The sequence below is a fragment of the Hirundo rustica genome, chromosome 24 (assembly GCF_015227805.2).
Source record: "Hirundo rustica isolate bHirRus1 chromosome 24, bHirRus1.pri.v3, whole genome shotgun sequence".
NCBI lineage: Eukaryota > Metazoa > Chordata > Aves > Passeriformes > Hirundinidae > Hirundo > Hirundo rustica.
This window is the reverse complement of record NC_053473.1, coordinates 5,363,856-5,389,472: the sequence shown is the minus strand read 5'-3', so window position 1 is coordinate 5,389,472 and position 25,617 is coordinate 5,363,856. Positions and strand designations below refer to the sequence as shown.

Here is a 25,617-nt window from a genome sequence, read left to right as displayed (position 1 = left end):
CGTGAGCTCAGCCCGTCCTTGGGTGAGCCCCGGGCGCGCAGAGCTCCAGCCCGGCTCCCGCGGCGGCGCCGGCTCCTCGAAGCCCCCTGGCCAGAGCCTCCCCTGGGGCTGCACCGAGCCCTCTCCTCCCTGATTTATGCTTTGCTGCCTCACCCTTTCCCCGGGAGAGAGCTGCTGCAGGGAATAAATCTCTGGGATTTCGGCAGCTTGTTTAATCTGGGCGGGTGTTCCACATCTTTGGTCTCTCTGAACCCTTCCAGCAGCAGCCTGACCCACAGGAGTTCCTGTCCCTTCCAGGCAGGGGTGCCACAGAGGGGAGCACAGGTGGGAACAACCCCAAGAACTGCCCTAAACCCCTCTCCCACTCACGGCACATGAGGAAGGTCCTGCCCCATGCTGAGGTGCAGCACAGCCCTGACCTATTTACCAGCACTGAAACCCCCAAAGGCTTCAAAATGACACCAGGCTTTAACCACAGGTCGCTGCTTGGCTCCAGTGACGACATTTTTAACAATTTTTAATCATTTTAAACCATTTTTTACCACTTTAACCTTTCCAACCCATCCTTTGCAGCAGGGTGGGTTTACATCCCCCATCTCGAGCTCCTGTGGTATCCCCCTATGAAATATGGAAGAAATTCCTTCCTGTAAGGCTGGGAGGCACTGGAACAGGCTGCTCAAGAGATTGTGGACTCCCTACCCCTGGAGGTGACCAAAGCCAGGCTGGACAGACCTTGGAACAACCTGGGACAGCGGAAGGTGTCCAGATGCTCCTTAAGCTCCCTTCCAGCCCGCGCCGTTCCGCGATTCTGCGATTCTATTCCCGTTTCTCCCACCCAACGCTGCAGATAATCCTCGCCCAGCCTCCCTGCAGAGCTCAGGCCCCTGGGAGCGATGCCTGCAACTGGCTGGGAATTCAAACAACTGTTGGATGGCTCTGGCTCTGTCCGTCAAAACAGCACCCGGCTCCCAGCAGCCGGCTCTGAAAGGAGCAGTGTCTCCCCAAACAACGGCCACTGTCACGCCAAGTGCTGTTGACACAGTGAGAACCCAGTTCCTCTCTGAGGACGACACCAATAGGGCTGCTATTCTTCTTGTTTCCTCAGCCCCACTCAACAGCTTTTCCTGGAGCAGAAATCGCCCGGGGAAGCGCGGGGTTGGCGTTTTCTGGCCGAGGTGGAGCCCCGTGGGGTGGATGGAGGGCTCGGTTTGGGGCCCTGGAAATGAGGGGCAGAGATGGGAATGCCTTCAGCCCGTGCTGGATGGAAAGAGCTTGAGGAATGGAGAAGAGAAATGCGGGCTCGAAGGTGGGAATGGCTGCAGAGGGTGCCTGGGGTGCCCTCGCAGGGTCTGCACCTCGAGTGGCCACAGGTCCGTGTGTGGTTTTCTGCGCTGCCTCTCCCATCCAAGGAGCAAAAAAGCACTTTACAGATGGGGTGGGAGCAAGCTCAGGAGCCTGGTGACAGGAACAGACCCCCAGGGTGGCCCATCCCTACCCCTGCGTGACACTGCCCACACCACGCCACCCCCAGCCACCTCCCAGCATTTCCCAGTGCAGACCAGTGCTGCAGCCACCACGCTGCTCCTGGGTGGGCAGCCAGAAGCAAACACAGCTTTTTCAAACCAAACAAGCGTCCCAGGGCTCTCAGCATTCCCTGTGGGAGACAGCAGCCAGCGCAGGACGCACCCAGGGAGGTCGCTGGGTTTCCCCTAAAATCGGCCTCTGACCCCGGCTGGAGGTCAGGGCAGCCCCAAAATCCCCCAGCACCGCGGATCCCCCTGCTCGTACCCACAAAGGGAGGCTTGGCAGGATCTGTCCCCGTGATTTAAATGCAGCTCAGGGCTCGTTTCGTGTTTGTGAGGAGCTGGATGCTCTCGCTGCGCTCTATAAATAACGGAGGGTTGGAATTATGTGAATAAGAGTTCATTAGAGATGATTTGATGTTGAGCGCTTCGTTTCTTTTTCTGCTCAGAAGCTGCGGCTTTCTGCACATGATAATTCTTTAAAAACCACGCAGAGGTTTTGAACAATGTCTCTGGAGGAGCATCTGCGTGAAGGGCACCAGCCAAGAATCCGGCACTGCTGGGGGATCTCCTCGCTCCTGAGGGCACAGCCCTGCTCCCCCCAGCCCCGCTGTGACCTCTCTTCCCACTCCCCGTGCCAAACCAAACCTGCTGCTCCACCATCAAATGACAAACCCCTCATTGTTACTGTCCCTGACTGCCTGACCCGTAACAGCAGCAAAATAAAATGCATTAACAAAAGAGAAAAAAAAAAAAAAAAAATCGATAGAGACTCTCCAAAACGCGTGAATTCCAACTCTGCCAGCCCACGGAGCAAATAAGTGCGAAGAACCAGTTCCAAACAAACAAACAAACAAATGAATAAATAAAATAAAATAAACACCCAAAGCAAAGTTTCCACAGCCTTTGCGTGCTGCCAGCCCAGGCCTGTGACCTCCCCTGGCTGGAGACAGCCCCTGGAGCATCTCACAGCCACGGCAGGCTGCCCACAGACCCCTCGGGGGGCTGGAGTTCACACAGAAAATCTATTTTTAATGACTTTTGGGGAGTGGAGTAGAGATGCCAACTAGTTCAGTGTAATTAAAGCCATCTATCACTCACTGAGCAGGAGCCCAGAGTTGATGAACTTTCCAATGAGATTTGATTCTCTCCTTTATCCGTGAGAAAACTCCGCTTTGTGCTGGGGCAGGAGACGTGAAAAAGTGTGGGAAGGAGCAAGGAGGAGGCCTCGGCTGCAGCCATTAATGTGTCAGGGTGACAGGGAAAATAAAGCCAGACTTTCCCAGAGGGCTGTAAAAAGTTTGACAGATTCTTCTTCCTGCTGCTTCTCCCTCCTCCTGTGGCTCCACGCAGAGCTCCAGTGGAAAATCCTGCTGGGCACCTTTGCCAAGGAAAAACCCCGGTGTCCGGGGATGGGAACGCTCTGGCTTTGCTGAGCGAGACACGTGGGTGCAATCTGCCTCAGGCTGGGGGAATTCCTACCTGGAATCTGCTGTTCCTGCCTTGTGGAGATCTCAGACACGCCGACATTGATGCCAGCGGCAAGTGCGGAAGGACCAGGAGTGAGAGGTGTGCGGGAAATGCATCCGTGGGGCAGAGCCAGGACACAGAGGAGAGGGGAAAGGCGGAGTTTTAACCACAACCAACTGGGGAGCATCCCCAGGATGCCGTGGAGCATCCCCAGGATGCTGTGGAGCATCCCCAGGATGCCGTGGAGCATCCCCAGGATGCCGTGGAGCTCCCAAAGGTGCTCCAGCACCCATCCCTGTGCCACAGAGCGGGCAGGAGCAGGTGAGGAGCAGTTCTCCTGCCGGGTCCAGCCGCTCCTGCAGGAGCAGCTCGGTTCTCCCACGCCCCCGGCACTGGAGGGAAGGCTCTCAGAACCAAATCAACGCCTGGAAGTTCTGGCAGAGAGGCAGCGAGTGGGAGAGGACACGGAGACAACGTTGCCATGGCTACGAGGGGATTATTTAATTACGGCGCTGCAGATGCACGCGGAGAGAGCCCCTTCAACTCTGATCCAGGCAACCTTTGCAGTGGGCTCGGCTTTGCTGCCATAAGAACCTCATTAACATCTCAGGAGGACAAGCTGTGCTGGAGCACAGGGGCCTCGATCACTCTCCGAGGGAGGGATCAGCTCCTCTGCAAACATTCCCATCCCCTTGGCTCCCTCAGCCCCTCGGTGCACGGTGCCAGGCTCCTGAGGGAGGTGATGAAAGCAAGGACAGCCTCCTCCGGGAAGCGAGAAAGACTGAGAAAATAGCAAATATCCCGAAGTGAGGCTTGCTCGAGCAGGAAAATTGTCCTCGAGCCAGAGTTTCCTCCATCCATCCGGCCCAGCATCCCGGCAGGGCTCGGCGCAGCCTCATGTTCTGGCACACGGGCTCCTGCAGACAAACGCCTTCCTGTGGTTTACCACGGCTCGAGTTAATCATCACATCAATATGGAACATCTGAGCGGGGTTTGTTGGAATAACAAAGTGCCAGGCAGAGATCCCAGCCCCGCTCCCAGGAGCAGCACGGGCTCGCTCGAACCTGCGGGAGGGGAAATGGGTTTTCATCTCCAGCTCGTGATGGTTCACGGGACGCTCGGTCTGTTCGCTCTGGCAGCTCCTCCTCTGCCCCCGGCAGGTGACAGTGACACTCCGGGGCTGCAGGGTGGGTCCGTGCAGGAGGTGGCGCAGGGGCAGGTGCCCCCTGCCTGGCACAGGGCCAGGGTGTCCCATCCCTCGCCCTCCCTCGGCTCCCAGCCGTGGGTGGAGGCTCATCCCAGCATTTGGGATCCCACCCTGGCACCCACGCTGGCAGTGCCAGCCCCGTGTGACAGCCGCAGCTCCGAAGTGCCTTGGCAGCCCCAGCTCTGCCTCCTGCCTCGCACGGACCATCTGCACCTGGGAACTGCGGGGCCGGGGACGCACGGCCGCCTCCGTCTCCGTGTGCCCACTGCCTCCAGAGCTGGAAAAGCTGCCTGTGCACACCAAATCGGGAGGAAACTCTTTCATCTTCAGCACTGAAATCAAATCTGGAGCGCAGACCTGGCTGAGGGATTCACGGGAGCTTCTGGGATGGCGAGTGCAGCAAAATCCATGGATTTAACACACGTCGGTTCCTGCCTGGCTCCTCTGAGCTGCTCCTGCCCCCAGGGTGCAGGTGACAGCTTGGTCACAGGGATGGCAGCTGGGGGAGACAGCAGATCCTTCTCCTCTGGAACCCCAAACCACTCAGTTTCTTGCAGAGCTGACCCACAGAACCTCTCCCTGACAAGAGAAGGGGGTGATGGGGTGTACACGTGCCAGTAACGAGGAATGGGATGCTAAAGGTCTCCCCCACAAGGACATGGTTCTGCTGAGGTGGATCCACATCCTCGTATCCCTGGAAAACCACCACACCTCACGGGAGCTGCGGTTTTGTCCTTGACTGCATGAAGAATATCAAATGAGCTCCTGGGAGTCAGGATGGCGATCCAGGCAGGAGCTCCCCTGCTCCTCACCAGCCTCCCTGCTCCTGTGGGAGCCCCTCTGGGCTCGCTCTGCATCCCGGGATGATGTTCCTGGAGGCACATCCCAGTGCTCCCGCCAGGGCACATCACCGCTGCCATCACAAGTGGCTTCCTGAGGGTTGGCACCATCCTCTGACACCGCTGGGCAAAGCCCCCCCACCACGGCCACCAGCTGATGAGCACGGCCCTTTGATTGGCCCGGGCCTCAGGGGAACTAATTAATCGGGATAAAAGGGGGGCAGCCTTCCAGAATTTCTGGGCTGAGGTGGGGATCAATCCAACACAGCAAACTTTTATCTCACGTCAGTTCACGGCCTCCGCGTTCTGTGCTTTGCCTGGCTGCCACGACACTCCTGACATGCTCCCTGCAGTCATTTAAAAGTTTGATCAGAAGCTCAGAAAATTAATTAAGGTGAATAATTATAAAGTGTGCGCTTCTTCCCCTCTCTATTTGGCGAGGAAACAGCAAAAATAGCATTCGGAATAATTTCGGAGCGGTAGCCAACGCAATTAGGTGTTCAACCAGCGCTCGCAGTTGGGCCGTGCTTATTAAAATTATTGTTTTAGTCGGAACACTTTGCCAGAGAGTCATTAAGAGCACGATGCTCCCCTTCCCTGGGACTCTCATTAGGCTGGGACGCCTCCAGCTCAGGGATGCCCAGCCCCGCTGCCCGCCCAGCCCTGCGGGTGATGCTCCCTGGGCTCCTCCCAGCTCCAGGGTGTGGGGACTCGGCCAGGAGGAGAGCAGGGACAGGGACACAGCCCGTGGCGCTGGGCAGTGAGGGGAGATGCCATCCTGTGAGCGTGGGCAGGCCCTGGCACAGGGTGCCCAGAGCAGCTGTGGCTCCATGGCTGTGCCCAGGGCCAGGCTGGACGTTGGAGCAGCCTGGGACAGTGGGAGGTGCAGTGGCACAGGATGGATTTTAAGCTCCCTTCCCACCCAAACCATTCCAGGGTTCTGTGATACCTGAGGGTGGGGATGCCTTAGAGGGGGCACACACCGTGTGAGGAACCAGAGCACCCAGCTGGGAACACCCTGAGCATTTACCAACATCAGCCCCGCTCCGGGCAGCCTCCTGGACTGGGTTGGAAACGCTGGAGCCTCCAAATCTGGAGTCACTGCAGCTGTGTCCGAGCAGGGACGTCCATGCTGGGAAGCACCGGCAGCCAGCTCTGCTGTGGAAACCCTGAATCCCCAGGGTGTGGATCCCAGGAACGCTCGGAGCCTGCTGCCTGCGAGTGCCTCCAGCCGTCTGTTTCTCCTGCCTCCCCAGGAAAAGCACACGCCAGACAGCAGAGCCCCTTCCCCCAAGCTGCCAGCCTGCAACTCACGGATTCACTTAAGTTGTTAAAAAGGATTGTGGCAGGCTAAGATAAAACAGAAGAGTTTAAAATGACAAACAGACTCCTAAATGGGACTAGAGTCTTAATGAAAACAGTAATGAATGAATGAGGCAAGCAAATATTCCCCATTAATATTAGACAGATAGATTAGATCCCTGGGCGCTGCGTTTAAAACCGACGTGAAATTACTTCAATTACTCTGCATTGATAAATAACGAGGCCGTATTTACTGTTAAAACGCATTTCCTCCACCCTCCCCCATGCTTGCTTTGGCTTCTGCTTCTCAAGAGAGGAGATCACCGAGAGGGTGGAAAATGCACCGGGCCGGGAGCTTCCCCCGCCTCCTCCTGCCCACGGGGGAGCTGGGCTGCTCAGCACCCACCCGAGGTGTTCCAGGGCCCCTTTCCCGCAGGATCAGGCTCAATCTCCACCATCAGCGCTGCTGTTTCAGCCCCGGCAGCGCTGTGCGAGGGGCGAAGCAATCACCGACGGGCCGCTTCAAACCCGATGCTCGCAGCATCCTTCCCTCTCAGAAATTCACTCCACTTCCCCTCGCCGGTGGGTACAGCTGCTCAGCGTCCTCCTTGCCACGCTGGGAAAGTGAGATTAACCTGATCAGAGGCCTCTTCTGATGAAGAGATCATAGACGGGTAATTCCTGGGTGTTTGCTGGCATTTACATGCTAATGATGAAAGGCGCTCTGGTAAAGGTAATGTCAACACGAGTCCCTTGTCCTTGCGTCTCAGCCTCCAGCCCAGCCATCTGTTCTCAGGGCTCAGAAAAGCCCTGGAGAACATGTTGCTGCTAGAAAAGCTGCAAAAGCTCCTTCCCAGCTCTGCTGCCTCGGCCTGGGAAGCTCCGTGCCTGGCTGGAGCCTTCTCCGGGCTGGGGATGCTCAGGGCTGTGGATAAACAGAGCGCTGGGTGCCCACCCGGGCTGTGCTGGAAAACCTCTGATGTTTAAATATCCGCAAAAATCCCCCTCACTCAGCCTCATCGTGATATCAGTAAACAGGAAAGACGTAAAATATCTCACTTCAGGGGTACAGGAGCAGCAAAGAATGCAGAGATCCCGAGCCCAGAGCCTGGATCCCTACTGCAGATCCCATATCTCGTATTTCCAGAGGGAGAGGAGGGGAATAACCCCCTGCTTCCCCCCGGCTGGGGTGCAATCCCTTGGGGAGAGAGCTCCAGGGTGCTCCGGCTGAAATGCTGCTGCTGGAGGGTTCCCTGAGCGTGGGAATGGGGGGCAGGAGGGCTGAGGGGGCTCCGGGTACCAGGCAGGGGTAAATTCACTTCCCAGGAAGGCAACAGAAGCCAGCCTTGGTGCTTTCCCAGCCTGGAAACGGGGGTGAAACAGCCAAGTGGAGAGGGAGGAATGCTCAGAGCTCTTCCCACAGCTCGGGGGATGGATGACCTTTCCAATACCATACCTGTATAAATCTTACTTAATGAAATAATAATAAAAAAAAAAAAAAAAAAAAGAAAGAAAAAAAGAAAAAAAGAAAAAAAGGAATAGGTGAAGGTTAACTCGTTCCCTGCAGCAGATTTGCACTGCAAACGAAGCCTGTTCAGGCAGCGGTGGGTTCACACAACAGCCCTTTTCGCATTCCTTTCCTGAGGACTGGGGTGGCTCCTGAGCAGCCCTCGCCGCAGCCTGAGCGATCCCAGCCAAGGGCAGCGCGCCAGGACGGAGGCAAAGCGAACAGCTCCAGCCTGGGCTTTACTCTGAACACACAGTTAGGAGTTTCGCTGGGTCACGAGTCACAGCACGGCGGTTTTCACCCATCAAACCTTCCCCACAACATCCCCGTCCCTGAGGACATGACTTCATTTGCGGTGCCACCGCAAGCGAGCACTTTGAACCCTGCCCGCCCCTCCCTCCCCGCTCCCGGAGCAAACATCGCTGCCTGCGGCTTGGAAGCGCCCCTGGGAAAGTGGGAGCAACCAACCGAGGGCCTCCCGTGGTGGGAAATAAGAGCTGGGATGGTTTTTGCAGCCAGAGAAGGTCGGCTAAAGGGTTCAGCTTTGATCTCTACCTGCTTTTCCTTGGGCTGCTGTTTTGCTGGATGGGAGATGTGGAATCAAAGAGCAGCTCTGGGGCTGTGGCGCTGCTTTTGACGGAAGGCAGGGCTGAGAGAGGCTCAGAGCTTGCACACAAACTCCAGACTCGCTGCATTAATGCTCCCAGGGCTGCGACTTGTCCCTGGAAGCCACATCAGCTCCTGCTGTAAGCAGTTGCTTTGACATCAGCCTCTCAGTGTCCGGATCCAGCGCTCAGAAGGGTGGCATTTTGGGCAAATAGTGCCATGAAACTATTTCTGCTCCATCAGAGCCCGAGGAACTTCTGCATACATTTCCATAAATATCACTGGCGTCAGTACAGCAGCAGACCCAACAGACTGCGAGGGGGATCCTGCAGACTGCTGCTGAGCCTACCTACAGATCAGCTCCAGGAAAAGCTCTGGGCTTGGAAGGGACTGCAGAGGACAAAATTAACTGACTTCTGTGGGAACTGGTAGCGAGGCGGGCAACAAGGGGGAATCATTGCTCCAGGAGGCTGAAAGTGGAGGGCATTGAGCAGACTTGCAGGGATCAGTTCATTAAGGACAACTTGGGAATGCTAAAAGCCAGGAGAAGAGCTGGTGGATCCATGACCTGCTCTGTCTTCTGCCTCTGGCAGGGAGCAGGGCACAGGGTGGCTTTTTCTGCCACGTGAAAGACACGAAACCATCACTTCTGGGCCAAACTTGTTCCCTAGTGTGATGTTTTTCAGCTGCAAACCTCCCACTGTGGACGAGTCCCCCTGGAAGGGATCTTCCCTTGCCTCTGCTGCCTTCCTGCTGGAAGCCAGCGCTGGAGCAGCTGCTCCAAGGGCATTTCTCTGCAGGGTGGCTGGCAAGGGACGGGGTTAATTGTCCCACTCCACGTGTGACCTCTCTTCCCCCTCTCTGAGAGCCCCTAATTACCCAGCTGAAGGAAGAGGGGCAGCCCTCGGGCTGTGCCAGCCCCCCGCGCTCAGCCGTGCTGATGGCATCGATCTCAGCCCTCTCCCCGAGAGAGATCCCAGGGAAGGCAGCTCCTCCCATCCCACCCAGCAAATCAGGGCCCAAACCTTGATAAAAGCCACGAGCATCAGCATCAGCAGGTGATTTTCCTCCAAAGAGGAGAGCGGCCTGTGGGGGGCTGAGCACAGAGCGCCGCTAATGGAAACGCGCCCGCGGTGGCTCGGTCCCTGCTGCCCCGGCAGCCTGACAATCGGCAAATGAACCTCGGTGGTTTATGTGCTCCCCCTCTCCATTCTTTGCTCATAAAACTGGCAGGAACAGGGCTAGGACAGAGCTGCTGGCGGCAGCTGTGTTCAGTGTGAAAAATGAGCAGCACATGCACGGGAGGCAGCTGGAGCACAGCGAGGGACCCCGGGGTCCCTCGGGTTATTTCCCTCCCTCCGGAGGGGCCCTGAGCTTAACCCTTGCTTTCCTCCGTCGGAGCAAAGCCACCAAAGCCTCAGCCCCGGGTCGCAGCTGGCGCTCCCCGACACGCCGTGTCCAGGCCCGCGGCGTTCCCGGCGTTTCTGGTGCGCCCGGAGATCAGGGAGGAGCCGCAGCCCTGCCGGGACAGGCACCGTGTGTGCAGGGCACAGGGGAGCACAGCTGCTGCCAGCAGCAGGGAACGTTATCCCTGCTTTATGGGCGAGGGGCACAGCATGGGGTGGCAGCGGCCGGGGCTGTGCCCCGTGTCCATCCTCAGGCTGCTCTCCCCCAGAGCCTGATGGGCTGGAGGTCCCTGCCTGGCACTTTTGGAGGCCACACGGGCAAGGTATGCCCCAAACCCCTGGCAGCACTCGGTGCCCCAAAGCCACCATCTCCTGCCGCCTCGGAGGCAGAGCTGGAGCTGCCTTTGCCTTTGTGCCTGGCAGGGAGCGGGAATGTTCTGCTGTCCCTACAGAACCCCCGAGTGTCTGGTCACCTGCCAGCCCTGGCACGCAGGGGGATGTGGAGGGCGCATTTTATTTGCCCTCCTTGCTGAGGAACAAGCCCTGGCTGTGTTCTGCTGATGCCTTGGGAGGGTTGACCTGGAACAGAGGCTGGGCAGAGCCAGAGAATAAAGTAGATCTTGACTAAAAGGCCTTTAAGGACACACCTTGGGCAGGACAAGAGCCTGGCCAGGGCTGCACCCAAGGTGGACCCAAACTGGGCACAAAATGGACACAAAATGGTCACAATATGGGCACAAAATGGGCATCAAATGGACACAAATGGTCACAAAAATGGACGACCGGTCACGAGGTCTCACATTTTTATAAGTTTTGCTCCATTTGCATATTGGAGTTAATTGTCCAATTATAGGTTCAGATGATGAAGTTCCATCCTCCTCGCTCTCTCCCCTCAGCCCACCCTTGTTTATTCTTTTTTGGGCCTGAAACTTGGAAAGTTGTCCTACTCTCCAGCTGGAAAAGGATTTCTTTTGTCTACCTGCTGTGAAGAGAGCTCGCTGACACTCAATACGGCGCTCAGAACTACACACCTAGGCGGCACGGAGTCTGAAAACACCGTGAAAGCCAAAAGTTACAGCCTCATTTCCACCCTCTCCTCCCCTGCCACCCACCTTGCAAGGGCCCCACGTGCCCGCGTGGCCGCGGCGCAGCAGGGTGGGCGCAGCCCTGCATCTGCCCGCTCCCAGCAGCCTCCCAGGCTGTGCTGCGCCTCAAAGCCGCCTTTGTTCCCGGCTCTGGCACGTCCGAGGGTGTCAGTGACACTGAAAAGCTTTGACTGGCCCTTTCTGTTTGTTTTCTTGGCACACGCAGGCATCGTTTCAATGGCCCAGCCTCGGCGCTGCCCCGCGCCTCGCGTGTGACTGCTGGGATTATCCAGCAGCGGCTCTGCCCGGAGAAGGGGTTGGGCACCCAGTGGTGCCACCCAGACGCTCTGGCTCCTTCCATGCCCGTCTCCCTCTGCCTGCTTTTCCAGCACAGCATCCCTCATCCCAGAGTGGGTGATGTGTGCTGGGCACTGCCCCAGGGAATGGGCACGGCCCAGAGGCTGCCAGAGCTCCAGGTTTGGACAGCGCTGCCAGGGATGCCCAGGGTGGGATTTTGGGGTGTCTGTGCAGGGTTTGGACTGATTGACCCTTGTGGGTCCCTTCCATACTTTGGGATTCCATGAACCCCGGCTGGCAGAGCGGCAAGGTTCATCCCTCAGAGCCCACATCCCACGGGATGCTGCCTTTCCAAGTCAGCTCCGTGGCAATGCCGGGGAGATTCGGCACAGCCATCCCAGAGCCTGCTCAAATCTTCTCCACAGCCACAAAGGTCTGCTGCACACAGGGCAGGAACACGAGCAGCCCTCGATTCCTCATTCCTGAACCATTCAGGCTTCTCCAAATTGTTCAAACACCGCAGAAACCCGGGAGGAACATCCCAGGCACGGCCGGTTTGTGTAATTTTATAGAGCCTTGAAAACCCGAAGCACTGGAGTGCCCCAAGTAGCTTTAAAGGTCACAGAGTGATATCATTGCTGCTTCCACGGCCTGGCGACGGCCCCGCTTGGTGTTTGCTCCAGGAGCACTCGGCAGTCTCCACGGCTTTTTAGCAGGGATTGCTCTCCAACTCCATCACGCCGTCCTTGCCAGTCAATTTTCTGCTACTCCATCACTTTCCCATTTGTATATCATTACGTGCGGCTGTCAAAAATAATTTAGGAACCTGACCGCCAGCGTGAGGAACGAGCCATCCTAAGCATATCCCAGACCCTCGAGTTCTGAAGGAAAATGAGCTCTGAGCCCTTTTCCCCATGGAAGGAGCCCAGAGTCCCACGGCGGGTGGAGGACTCGGGTCTGTCACCACGCAGTGAGGACAAGGAGAACATCTCAGGGGACGACACGGCCGAGCTTCAGGGCCACAACAAACCCAAGGAACACAAAGAGCCGTCAGAACACAGGGTTTGATCATTCTGAGGTGATCCTCCCCCGACCGGTGCACACCAAATCAGTTTGGGCTGAAGTTTATCACTTTTTTTTTTTTTTTTTTTTGCATTGGAGAGCGGAAAATTGATTGGATTCTCACAATTTACTACTCTGAGAAGGAATTTTGCTTTTCTCACAGGGAAGGCAGCGCTGGGCTGGCCCTGGCCGTGGTAACCTTGGGCATCTCACCCTGTGATAAGGTGCCAGACTTGTCTCAAGGCTAAAGAGGAGCCCCGAAGGGATGGTTTAGACTCCAGGAGAAGATTTAGAGCAACAGGGGCATCCTGCTGTTCTCTCTCGATTCCCAGGCTGTGGAATTCCTCTGGGAACTGCAGGCAGTGAAAGGGGAGCTTCATCAACATTTTGTACAGGCAGGAAAAGGATCAGAGAATCCTGGAATATCCTGAGCTGAAGGGACCCTCAAGGATCAACTCCAAGCCCTGTCCCTGCACAGACACCCCAAAATCCCACCCTGGGCACCCCTGGCAGCGCTGTCCAAGCTCTCCTGGAGCTCTGGCAGCCTCGGGGCCGTGCCCATTCCCTGGGGCAGTGCCCAGCACCCTCTGGGAGAAGAACCTTTCCCAAAATATCCAACCTAAACCTCCCTGACAGCTCCAGATCAAACCCCCGCGTCCTGTCCCTGCAGGAAGAGCACCCACGATCTGGGAGCAGGGAGCTCCTCCTTTGGCAACCAGTTATTTGGGGGTTTTAATGGATTTACTGGGGAAGCTTTTCCTGCACGGGAGAACCGTCAAAGCCCATCCAGGCAGATCCACCTGGGATCGCTGCAGCTCTCATTCCTTGGAGGCTTTTCTCCCTTCCCTCCCTCCCAAGGATTCCCTGGCTGTTGCAGGAACCTGCAGGATGGTTCTTCCCACCCGCACCCAGCCGCGGCACGGAGCTGCTGCTGGCGCAGTGCTTCGACTCATTTTCATACATTTATGCTGAGACTAAATATGTCCCTGCATATTTTCCTCCCAAGCCTGGCAATCAGTGGTGGAAATAATTTGCTGTTGTCTGCTCTGATGTTGCCATCTCTCGCACACATCCAAGTGACAAAGACATCAGGCCCTCAAAGTCCGACTGAAGAATAATTGGAAATCCAAGGTGGCGCTAAATGTTATTTTCTAAATAAAATGCATTCAATTACACAACATGAGGCTGTCAAGCATTAAAAAAAAAGATTAGTTAGAGGAGGAAAAGAAATATTGTTCAACTCTCCGGAGGCTTCATTACACGCACAGGATACCCCTGTGTTCCTTGGGACAGGCAGGAGGAAAGGGAATGCAAAATTATGGAAATATTTCCAGCAGCCTGTGCTGTCCCAGGTGAGCCTGGATCCACTGCTGGATTTGCATCTCAGTTGTTGGATAAATATACAGGGAGATAGATATATAGATAAAGATAGGTGAGAAAGGCGAGACGGGCGAGGAAAAAACCAGATAAATCAAGAAAAAGCAGAGAGCAGAGCAATTCCTGCCTCAGTGCCCGCAGGGGAGAGAAGGCCCAACACAAGGATGGGCTGGGACAGGAGGGATCACGGATCTCTGCAGGGATGGGGATGGCAGCCAGCCCTGGGTGTCCAAATCACCCCAAACCTACGGAGACGGGACAAATCTGGGCACAAATCCAGCAGCTGGAGCCCAGGGCTGTGTCTCTGCCTTGTCTGCGTGTTAATAAACCCAAATATTGCAGCAGCTGCGCTCAGAACCGGCCGTGGAGCACAAAGACAATCGTATTTCACCTGGTGGGAGCTGCTAAATTCACGCTTAGAGCAATGAAGGCTCAGGCAAACAAACATGACCCCGAGTGGGATCGGTGGCTGCGGCAGGCGCTGCACAAACAGGCCCAGATGAGGAGCATTCATCTCGGATCCCTCCTTCCAACAGCTTTCCTTAACAGCTCTGCCCCCTGGAATTACTGCCCAGAGCCCAGCGGGCTGCAGGGGGAGGCAGAATTATTTACGTGGCTGCTCTCCCTTCGTGCACGAGGATTAAAGGCCAGGTGAGGTTTCTTTGCGTGGCAGTTTTTATTTTGGTTTTGGCTTTTTTTTTTTTTTTTTTTCCCTTTTATTTATTTGTTTTTTTTTTTTTAAAGAGAAGATAATCATCACCTGAAATTATTGGGGTGCAGATGCACCGAATGCTGCCCTGGGGCTGCTCCCCCCGTGCTGGGGGAGAGGGCAGAGCAGCCCACACACAACCGGAGATGGATTTATTCCAGCCTCTGCTGCAAGGCTGAGGGCTGGGAAGCCAAATCCCTCTCTCCCAGGGTTTCATTAGCTGGGAATGGCTTTCTAACGAGATTTACACAGCCTAGCCTGGAGCCCACGCGTCCTGCTCTGCGCCCAAAGACAGTAACAGCGAGCAGCCCGGGCTGTCCTGTGCCTCGTGTCGCCCATCCTTCGGCGCTGCGACGCCGCTGCCAGCGGGGAGAGCGCACGGAGCGCAAAACCCACATCAAACCCGGCTGCTGGAGTTCTGGAAACTGGGAATTTTGGGGTTTAGTGTACAGTAACATATGGGAAGCAATATGGAGGATTTGGGGCGTTGTCTGGGTCCTTCACCTTCTTCCATCTTCTTCACGGGTTTGGGTGGTTTTCTTTCCCATTGCAGGACTTGGGTGGTCATTGTTGGGTCAAAAATACAAACAATAGAGGTGTCACCTCGTTATCGGGTAATTAACGCTTAAATAACCTCGGAAGGAGTTAGAACCAGCTCCATTTTACCTCATTTTCTCGGACTCGCTAGTTAGAGCTCACAGCCCGTGAGTCTGTAAATAGATATGGAATAATAAACACCCGAGTCCGAACACAAACTGCATTTCTCGTGTATTAATCCCAACCTTGGCAGAGAAAAAGCAGCCAGAACCGTCACACCCTGTCCCTGCCCTGCCATCAGGGCCCCAGTGTGAGCTGGATGGTTTTGGGGAGCACAGCCAGTGCCTTGGGGAAGGGTGGGTAGCGCCAGCTGGGCTCTGGGTGCCACTGTCCCCTGTGCTGCCCGCGCCTGGACGGGCAGCGCTGCTCTGCATCCCCACAGACACCACCCAGGGCTGCTCTGGGGGCTCCCTCCGCTCCAGTGCTCCCCTGAACCCCTGTAAGGACACGGAGAGCCCCAAAACAGCCCCTGGATGCTTCCAGCAGCCCCCTCTGGAGTGGAGCCAGGGAGGGCAGGGGACAACGAGACATTGCTTCTTGAGAATCCTGCTCGTGGCTGAAAACACTCCTCAAATGAACCCAGACTCAGCATTTGGGCACCGCTCTCAGGCACAGGGTGGGGTTTTGGGGGGTCCAGGACTCAGCGATCCTTGGGGTTGCCTCCCAGCTGAGGGAATTCTGTGATTCTCTGATCCCCTTATTCACTTTGAAGGCTCAAGGTCTTTTTTGGGTGAGATCTGGCTGTTCTGGATGGCTGCATCACGCAAGCAAAGCCTAAACCCAGCCCCCAATCCCCTGCTGCTGCCTCTCAGGGAGATTTCTCCTACAAATCCAACACTTCCTCCAGCATCCTGCTTGGACGAGGAGCCAGGGACGAGCTGGAGCCCAGGCCACCAGCCTGGACCAGGCAAAGACCTAAAATGGAAAAATCCAGCTTGTTTTTGACTAACTGGAGCCCTCGCTCCCCTCTCTGCAGGCACGGGAATGCTGTTTCTGGCACGGCTTCTCCAAATAAAACTGTGGTCAGCTCTTTTTGGATGGATTCGGAGCAAATTGTTTTTGTGGGCAGCGCTGTCTGCTGGCTCCAACCGAGGCCCAGCCACACAGGGAGGAGATTTTTGTTAAACCCCCTCCTCCCCCTGGCTCCTCCACAAAGAAAATACCAATAAAAATACTTAGGTTCCACTTAGTGAGGTGTTAATCGCACCCAAGGCACCGATTGCAGTGAGTTGCTTAAATGGGTGGGGAAAAGCCCAAAAGAGCTGCAGGAGGCAAAGGGAACATCGCTCCTGACCCCCAGTGCTGGGTGATGCCCTCACTCCAGCAGATCGGGTCCCAGGGACTGCCCAAACAACCAGCCAGGCAATCCCCGGCCAAATCCTGCCCTGAATCTCCAGGGAATTTGGGAGGTTTGGTTTTGATGCGGCACAGAGCAGGGTCGTTAAGGGTGTCCCCAGCGAAGCTGAAGGCACATCCCTGCCTCTGGGAGTCTCACAATCAGGGAATCCTGGGATGGTTTGGGTTGGAAAGGACCTTAAAGCTCCTCTCATTCCACCTCCAGCAGCCCCATCTTCTCCAGCACCTCCAGCCACCTCAGCAGCTGAGGCACCCTCAGTGCCTGGGGGTCCTTTTTGTCCGCCTCAACCCTCTGTAGTCCTCTACTGCTGGGATGGGATTCCTAGAGGGTCTTTTAATTCAATTATTTGAAAGCATCTCTGGCCCCTTGACACCCCAGCGTGGTCTCCTGCAGCCCCTGCTCTGCGCTCAGCCTCTGTTTGAAAGGGAACACGAGCACAGATCAAACAGCCAGAAGGGCAGGGAGCAGATAAATATGTGCTGCAAGAGAAACTGGAGAGACACGCTCTGAAGTGGAGCCAGGGAGGAGGGAATGTGTCGCTGCTGCTGGTGGCACCACCTCAGCGGAGTGCTCGTGGCTTAAAACACCCCCAAACCCATCCAGGCTCGGTGCAATGTGAGAAACAGCTCCCTGAAAACCTTCTTCCTCCTCCTCCTCCTCCTCTCTGACCTCCACGGCCGCCCTGACCTCAGCAATGCGCATTTGGAGCAAAGTTCTGCTCCATCTGAAGGCCAGATCACGCAGCGCTCCCGTGCAGCAGCACCTGTGCCAACTCCCCTGCAGCTGAGCAGCCTCTGGGCTGCAGGGACACCCCTCATCCCAAACACAGCCCTTTGCTGCCTCCTGAGAGGAGAAAACACCCAGCACCTCTCGTTTTTGCCTAGCGAAGGGCGGTGAGCAGCGCTGGCAGCACGGGTGGGATGTGGAGCACCACTCCCTCTCTGTTCCCTTTGCAAACGCGGCACAAACCTGCTGGATGAGCCCCAGACACAGATTTCAGCCCCAGATTCTCTGCCCTGCTTTGTCTGCAGCTGGAACGAGGGCTGCTGCTCTGTGTGTACTGGGGGAAGGACAGAGCCGTGGGGATGCTCTGTGAGACCGCGGCTCCGAGGCAGGAACAGCAAAACCCCCCTTGAGCTCGGCTTTTTTTGCCATCAAACCCACAAGTTCGGCCCTTCCAGAGTTCAAGGAGGTTTGGAGGAAAGAGAGGAAGTTCCCAGAGGAGGTTCCAGGGAGGAGAGGAGCCCAGAGTCTATAAATGTTCCCAGGTGTCGCTTGGCAGTGGCAGCTCACACGAAAACTCCAGTGCACCTGCGGGGCTGCCAGGATGGATCAGCCCATCGCTCAGCCGAGCCTGGAAAAACGCCGCTGGCTACGGCCACTTCCAGCTGCTCTGCAGGGAGGGAAGGAGCTCCCACAGCTCCCCAAGACCCAGCCCTGGTGCCCAGCACACCTGTGAGCCCTGCCAGGAGCATCCCTCTCCAGGACAGGCACTGGGGCGGGCGCTGCAGCTTCCGGGGGGATTTCGGGCACGGGGATCAACTTTTCATGAACTTTTCTCCAACCTCAAGGTTCACTCCTAGGAGTCCACAGGAATAGCTGCAGTTGGGAGGGTGAAGCCCAGATTGATGGGGTCTTTATAAACAATCTGGTGCTGCAATCCACACCCAGAGCCTTCTGTTCCCTCATCCTCCTCACTGGAGCATCGACCTGGACAGCAGGGAAGGGACAAACAGCCCAGCCTGTGGCACTGAGGGTTTGGGGAGGTTTCCCAGATTTCCTGAGTGAATTAGGATAGGTCACACAGCGTCTCCACACTTCAATCCCGACCTAAAAAGTGATATTGCTGCTCCATCTCGTAGGCAGGATAAATCTGGGAATGGACAGCAAAATGTTCACAGGCTGGTGGGGGTTGCCGCAGAGGAACCGCTGGAAAAAGGCAGAGGGGAAAATAAAGAGGGAAAACAACAATCCCCCTGTGCGAGCAGCACGTTCCAAGCTTGATTACAAGAAAAATAATTTCTTTAACACCCACACAGAAAGCTCCAGGCCGGGATTGCTGCTCCCCCTCTCTGTCTGGCCCCCAGCACTCTTGGCAGGGCCAGTCCTGAGCAGAGCCCTGGGCAGGGCTGGGGCAGCCCCCGGTGCAGGGGGAGCAGGCGGTGTTTAGTCTGCCAGGCACATTCCTGCTCGCCGCTCAAATAAATACGGGATTATTGATGGGGCTCCTTCCCCTCCCCAGCATCAGCCAGAAGTGCCAGAGTTATCCTTGGAGCGGCACAGGGGTGGGGCTGGAGGGGCCTGGGGGCTGGAGGGGCTCCTTGTTTAGAGAGGCAGGATCTGCTCCAGGTTTGGTGCTCGGGGTTTCTGTTTGGGATGCTGAACGGGAACATCCCAGAGAAATCCGTGTTCCTCCCTCCAGACCCACGCTCCAGAAAATACCAATGTGTTTTTGCCACAGCAAGGTTATAACGGGAATTATTTGTCCAGAGGAGGAGGAGGAGGGAGAGCAAGAGCAAACCTCACAAGAAGTTGTGTTGTTGGTTTTTTTTGTGTGTTTCTTTTTCTTTTTTTCTGCTTTACAACCAGCTTTAAATTTAGTTCCAGCTTACAAGACCATTCCGGCCACTCTCCCTGGGGCACATCCATCATTTCCAACCTATCAGGAACCTGCGGGAGCTAGAGTCAAGTTCCACCTCCACTGGGGGAATATTTCAGAACCTTCAGGAGAAAAGGAGAAAAAGGCAAGAGATGCTCAGGGTTTAAGAGACAGGGTGGATTTGAACTCTCTTAAATCCTTCTGCCCCTTTGAGCCTCAGCCCCAGCAGGAGCTGGAAGCCTGCAGGGGTCAGTGCTGGGGGGGGCTCTCACTGCTCACACAGCCACCAGAAAAGTGCCACATGGTCCCAAGGTCTGGAGGAGAGCAGGCAAAGCCTGATCCAAGGGAAGCACTGCAGGACAGAGCTCGAACCTGGCGGAATCACAGACCCAGGAAGGGTTTGGGTGGGAAAAGATCTTCAACCCCATCCAGTGCCAGCCCTGCCACGGGCAGGGACACCTCCCACTGTCCCAGGCTGCTCCAAACCCTGTCCAGCCTGGCCTGGGATGCTGCCAGGGATGAGGCAAACACTTCCATGGATGAGGCAGTCCTCACAGGGAAAAGATCCAGCAGGACAAGCTCGTGCACATTGTCTGCACAAACCCCACAATAATGGAGCGATACTCCACACCGCGGCCCTTTTTCCATTTCACCCTTCACTGGATCATTTTATGCATCTATTCCCGTTGCTAATTCAAACTAATTAAAGTATAAAATAGAATAATTTGTGCCATTTCAGAGCTCCCCTCAGCATATTGTGAGTTATGTTTCCTTTCTGTTGGCGCCCGATGTGAGCAATTCCCGGCCTCGCCGCCTCAGTACCCGCCAAGCTCATCTGCTGCGGAGAAAAACTATTCCAGGAGCACGGGAACGGGGACAGAGGGGAAGAGGAATCCAAATTTGCTTTTAAATTTCAGAGCTGAGCACTGAGTGTGATGTTTCAGATCTCTCCTTCAAGCCCTTTTCCCTTCTGGGAACGCGGCTCTCTCCTTTTACTGTGAGTAAGGAAGACCCGGGTCTGTCTGTCCATCCAGACTGGAAATCCTGCAGCATTCCAAACCCAGCCTTCAACACCAGCGTCACCCACAGAGCTGGATGAGCCCCTGGACAGCCTGGGATAGTGGAAGTGGAGCCAGGGAGGAGGGGTGGAAGCGGATGAGCTTTAAGGTCCTTTCCAACCCCCCAAAATTCTGGGAATCCGTGAACTCAGCTTCTTTCAGGATGGAGCAGGGGTGGTGGCATCTGGAGGGACATCAGGCCTGTCCCCAGCTCCTGAGGATGTCACAGATCACCCTACAAACCCTGCAGCACCGGGGAGCTGAGGCTGTGTTCCTGGGAATGTGCACGTAAAGGAAATTCTAGAAGTACCTCAGGGCTGTGGTGGCTCGCCTGGAAATGAAACAATGGGTCTGTGGCAGAGGGGGGAATTGGAAAGGGAAGCAACCGCCGATGCAAACACATGGGAACCCCGTGGCCGGGACTGGCGGGGGAAGAAATGGCCCTAACACAAAGAAAAAAAAAACAAAGCCAAACAAACAAACTGCAGGCAGTGGCAGCCAGCACTTGAAAGGAACAACCAAACTCATCCAGGAAAAGCAAACCCGCTGACCCCCGGCTCGCACCGCCGCCTTTGCCGCCGCTTCTTCCCGGGAAGTTGATTCCTCAGGGATCCCTCACCTCGGAGGTTTCTGCCCTGAGCTGCCCACATTCATTTCGTGTCTCGACAGCCCGTGGGGAGGCACTGGGACCAGCCTGGCCACCAGCACGTGAGCCCCAGCGGGGCCAGGGCTCGGCAGGCCTGACAAATGTGCTGGCAGCAGGAAAGCGGAGCGGCCAGCGGGTTGTCCCACCTGGCTGGGATGAGGTTGGGGTTTTTTTGGGTTTGTTTTTTTTTTTTTTTTTTGGTCAAATTGATGTTAATTAACACATCCTCCTTGTCAGGGAGGTTTTGTTAATGATCTCAGACAAGTTCTTAGTGGAATTTCTTGATTGTTCCTAATTGATGGCGTTGAGTTGGGAATTTTGGGAGGAGGAACAGGCGGTGTGGGAGAGGAGCTGTGGGAACACCCCACGGGCACAGCCCTTCCTCCAGGACATCCTGGACCCACCCCGAGCCCCCTCTCTGTCCCAGCTCATGGGCACAGCCTGAGCAGGTGGAGGAGCCCACGGGAGGCAGGATTTTGGACACCTCTGGTGGGATTCAGCCGAGCCCTTTTCCCCATTCCAGCGTTCAAAGTTTGCTGAGATTATGTCCGGCTAACTGGCTGTTCAACTAGCAGATAATGTAGTTAAAAATTTAATCAGTTCATTTTTTCCCTCTTGGTGACTCTAGACCTTTTTATCCACATCTCTTGCATTTTTTATCACGTTTTCTCAGTTCTTTTCAGGACACCATCAGTATTTACAGCCCTGCTGCTCCAGGACTGATGGGCTCCCCCGTTTCTCTCAGCCCTCACTCCAATCCCGACCTCTCCTAAATCATCTGGACAGCTCCCGTCTGCCTCCCCCTCCCTCAGCGTCCAGAAAGTTCAGTTCAGCAAAGCACTTTTCACAGGACTGAAACCTCCCGGGGTTACAGGACAGGGGAGTGCACAGCAAATCCTCCCTGGAGAGCTGCAGCTCCTGGCACAGGGGCACTTGCAAAGCAAATATTTCACTGCTCCCAGAGCGGACTAAAAGACAATTTCTTTACCTAAAGCCACAGTGATGGATGGGGAGAGGGAGGTGGGGGGGAATTCAGTCGGTGGAAAAGCAACAGGTCTGGGAATAAATCAGGAGCAGCCGTGGCTGCCCCATCCCTGGAGGGTTCAAAGCCAGGCTGGATGGGGCTTGGAGCAACCTGGGGTGGAATCAGATGGGTTTTAAGGTCCCTCCCATCCCAAACCATTCTGTGGTTCTCTGATTCTATCAAAAAACACAAACCTGTGCCCTCCAAAGCCGAGGTTCTCCCACACTGGGCACATCCAGCACTCCCTGGAGCAGCAGAGGATCCCTCAGAGCTCTGCTGTGTTAATTGGTGTTCACTGCGTGGTTCTGGGCTCTTATCTCTGCCTGGGGAATGCTGAGGTTCCCAGTCAGAGCAGGTGAGGCATTAAGTTTTATCTTCCATGTATTTCCTGTTCTGTGCTGCCCAGGGTGCAGCCCTGAGCTCACACTCAGGGTCACTCAGCTCTCTGCACACAGCAGGGGCACAAAACAAATCCTGCTCCTGCTGCACACCAAGGACAGCTTTCAGCCCAAAAGCACAAACAACGGTGGCTGGAGGGAGGAACAAGGATGGGAGTTCATAACCTGGAGCTGGAATTGGACAATTAAACCCCAATACGCAAATGGACCAAAACTTATAAAAGTGTGAGACCTCGTGACCACTTGTCCATTTTGGGTCCATTTTGTGCCCATTTTGGGTCCACCTTGGGTGTAGCCCTGGCCAGGCTCTTGTCCTGCCCAAGGTGTGTCCTTAAAGGCATTTGAGTCAATATCTACTTTATTCTCGTAGCTCTGTCCAGCCCCTGTTCCAGCTCAGCCTTCTCAAGGCATCGCAAGAGGCTGCTCTGTTACATTCCTCACAAAAGCGGAGGGAAATCATCCCCCTGTGGCCGAATGAACCGCGGAGTGACCCCGGCTGGGCTGGGAGCAGCAGCGCTCCCGAGCCAATGGAAGGTGCAGGAATTGTGGAGGATGTTTATGGCCGGTGAATTCCGCATTTGCAGCGCCCCGGGCGGGTGCCTGGGGAGGGAGGTGCTGCTTTTCCCCTCCGCACCTCACCCAGGGGAGGAGCACCAGCAACGGGGGGATCGTGAGCTGGGGAAGGAGTGGGAAATAAGGACAGGAAAATGCGTGGTGGGAGAGCTGTTTTCAGACAGGGAAGAAGGAAAACCTGCTCAGCCCCAGCTCCTCTGCCCCTGCAGCTCCCACTGCTGCACCTGCCAGGAGCCCCAGATGCCATCCGGGGCTGGCAGGGGTGGGAAGAACCCTCCTGGGATGTTTTCCTCACCACTGCCACAGGGATATTCCTCCTGGCCAGCATTTCCTGCGAGCGTTTCCACCCTGCTGATTGAAATTCCACGTTCGCAGCCCTTGATTAGGCGGTGAAATCTTTTGGAGCCGGCAGTCCCTGCCCTGGGTTTGATTGAGCTCCTCTCACTCCTGGCTTAAAAACAGCCAAATTCCTTCATCTGTCGAGAGCTGAGAAAATCTTTGGCCCCGGTTTTGCTGATGCCTACACGATGCCCGGGCTGCAGCGTGCCCTGCCGGGGTGGGCTGGGCTGGCTGGGGGGAGCGGGAGCCAAGGCAGAGCTCTGCCCAGCCCTGCCCCGGGAGCAGAGCGGGGTCCTGCAGCCTCGGGGCCATCGGATCCCCCTCATCCCGCAGGATGGATCCAACTGAAGCTTTCAGGTGTTGGAAAAACCCCGGCTGCCTTGCTGACACCAGGACAATGAACGCTCCAGGCCTGGATCACAGAGCCGCTTCTCCTCAGCATCGCCGTCCTCACCCTGCCAGCCTCAGCCCTTCCTTCTGGAAGGGAGAAAGGAGATTTTCTGCACCTGCAGGGCTTGTTGGAGTGGGTTCTGTGACAGACTCAGTGACAAAACGGGAATTTTTCAGTCATGGACCTTTGGTGGCCCCACATTTGTCATTAACCCCTCAGCTGCTGTTTGATTGTGCACCCCACATCTCACCCGTGGCCAGTGAAGCAGCAACGTGACCAATTCCACTTCAATATTTTATTTTTTGTGGGGTTTTTTTGGGTTTTGTTTTTTCTGATAGAAGCTGATAATTTAATTTAATTTGTCTGTGAGAAATGGGGCAGCTCACACTGGGCAGTGGCTGGGAAGAGCCATGGTCCCCTCACTGTGCCCGTGCTGCTCTGCTCCTCGCAGCACTGACCCACCACAGAACCCATGGTGAATCTGGGGACAGGACACAAAAACCTGGGATTTGGGGGAGAGTAACTCTGCTAACACCCACCAGACCCGCTGCTATTCCCACCCTGGAGCCCCACAGAGCTCCTGCAATTCCACCCATCTCCATAAACTCCATCTCCATAAACTCCTTCTCTATAAACTCCTTCTCTGTCATCTCCATCTCCATCATCTCCATCATCTCCATCATCTCCATCACCTCCATCATCTCCATCTCCATCTCCATCTCCATCTCCATCATCTCCATCTCCATCCCCATCCCCATCCCCATCTCCATCTCCATCTCCATCTCCATCTCCATCTCCATCTCCATCTCCATCTCCATCCCCATCCCCATCTCCATCTCCATCTCCATCTCCATCTCCATCCGGCTCTCCCCGAGCCTTGCTCAGCCTGTGTGCAGAAATGGGCTTCGTTTGCCCCACCGACACTGAGAAACGGATTCCTGCTTTAAACAGGGTCAGAACCACTTCTCTCTTCCCCTCTGAGCATTTGAAACCAGGTGCTGCAGGAAGGGAACCTGAAGGAGCTCCTAATTACCACCCTTCAACCGAGCGGTTCAAGAGCTCCGAGTGCCTGGAAGCAAAGTTTCTTTATTCCTCTTTCCCCCAGATTGGGCTGTGCAACTGTTGCTTCTGTGCTTTGTGGGAGTGAAATCAAATGTCAAATATTCTGCTTTGGAAGGAGTTGGCAGCCAGACATGAAAGGCTGAGGGAGAGCTCAAAAAAAAAAAAAAAGAGAGGGAGGAAAAAAAAAAAACTGGAGCAAAGCACAGACAGGGCTGGGACAGGAGCCAGGGGAGCGGGGAAGGGCTGTGCCTACAGCCACAGCTCCAGATCTGAGCAGGGAGAGGCTCTTTTCCCTGCAGCTCAGCACAAAGCTGGTCCTGGCTGCTGCCTGCACAGAAGGGAGGTGGGCTCCGTGCCGAGGAGCTCCATCCCTGGTGGGAAGCGTCCCCACAGCTCCGTGCCCTCGGCACAGTCCCGGTGCTGCGCCCCGATCCCGTCCCAGGGCTGTCCCCGAGCCCAGGGGAGCTCAGGAGATGCCACCAGCCCTTCCTCAGGTGAATTCCACAGAACCCCAGCCCATTTCTGAGCGGTGTTCTGACACAGGCACTGGCCTGTCTCTGTCTCAGCACATATTCAAATCCCTGGCTCTGGACAATCCTCCCCCACCTTAAGGTGCAGCACCTCCCTGCTAGCAGCAGCCAATGTCTGTGGCATTTCACTGTGGCAGAGTTTTGGTTTGTTCTCGATTTCCAGCCTTCTGAGGCCTTTTTTTCTGCTCTATATTCTCAGCCCTTTGCTGTGTATTCTCAGCACCTCCCACCATTCACAGCCCCAGCCCCCTGGAGCTGCTGGACCTCTCTCCTCCTCTTGGTGCTGACCCCTTTTCAATCATCAGCCTCCTTTATAGAGAACCCAGAGGAAAAAAAAAAAATATATATATATTCTTGTCTGCACTTTGCTGAACTATCACATCGCCAGGATGGGGGCACTGGGGTCGCAGGAGCTGACAAGATCCATATGCATCGGATGCTGGGATTTCGGGACCCGGAGCACGCATTGCTGCAAGGGCAGAAGGCAAATCCTGTGGCAAATCCTGCAAGGAGCGGGATGCAACAGCTCCTGGAGGCTCCCCAAGGCAAAGCTGTGGCTGAAAACCGAATTAATGTTCCAGGAATATTCTATTATTTGCTAATTCTCCTCACATCTTTTTGTTTCACAATTAAGCAAATTAGTGCTTTGATG

At 55.6% G+C, this 25,617-nt stretch overlaps 1 protein-coding gene across 7 annotated transcripts in view; it reads right to left on the bottom strand.

Moving 5' to 3' along the window:
• Positions 1–25,617, bottom strand: part of PLXNA2 (plexin A2) — a 155,847-nt gene that overhangs the window by 66,339 nt on the left and 63,891 nt on the right. The window contains exon 5 of one of the 7 annotated variants that reach the window (XM_058423430.1): positions 6,761–6,958. The exons of the other annotated variants lie outside the window; for them this stretch is intronic. Within the exon in view, the coding sequence (XP_058279413.1) occupies positions 6,896–6,958 (63 nt within the window). The 3' untranslated portion in view covers positions 6,761–6,895. Of the gene's footprint in view, positions 1–6,760; positions 6,959–25,617 lie in introns of those variants that run through there. 7 annotated transcript variants of the gene reach the window in all.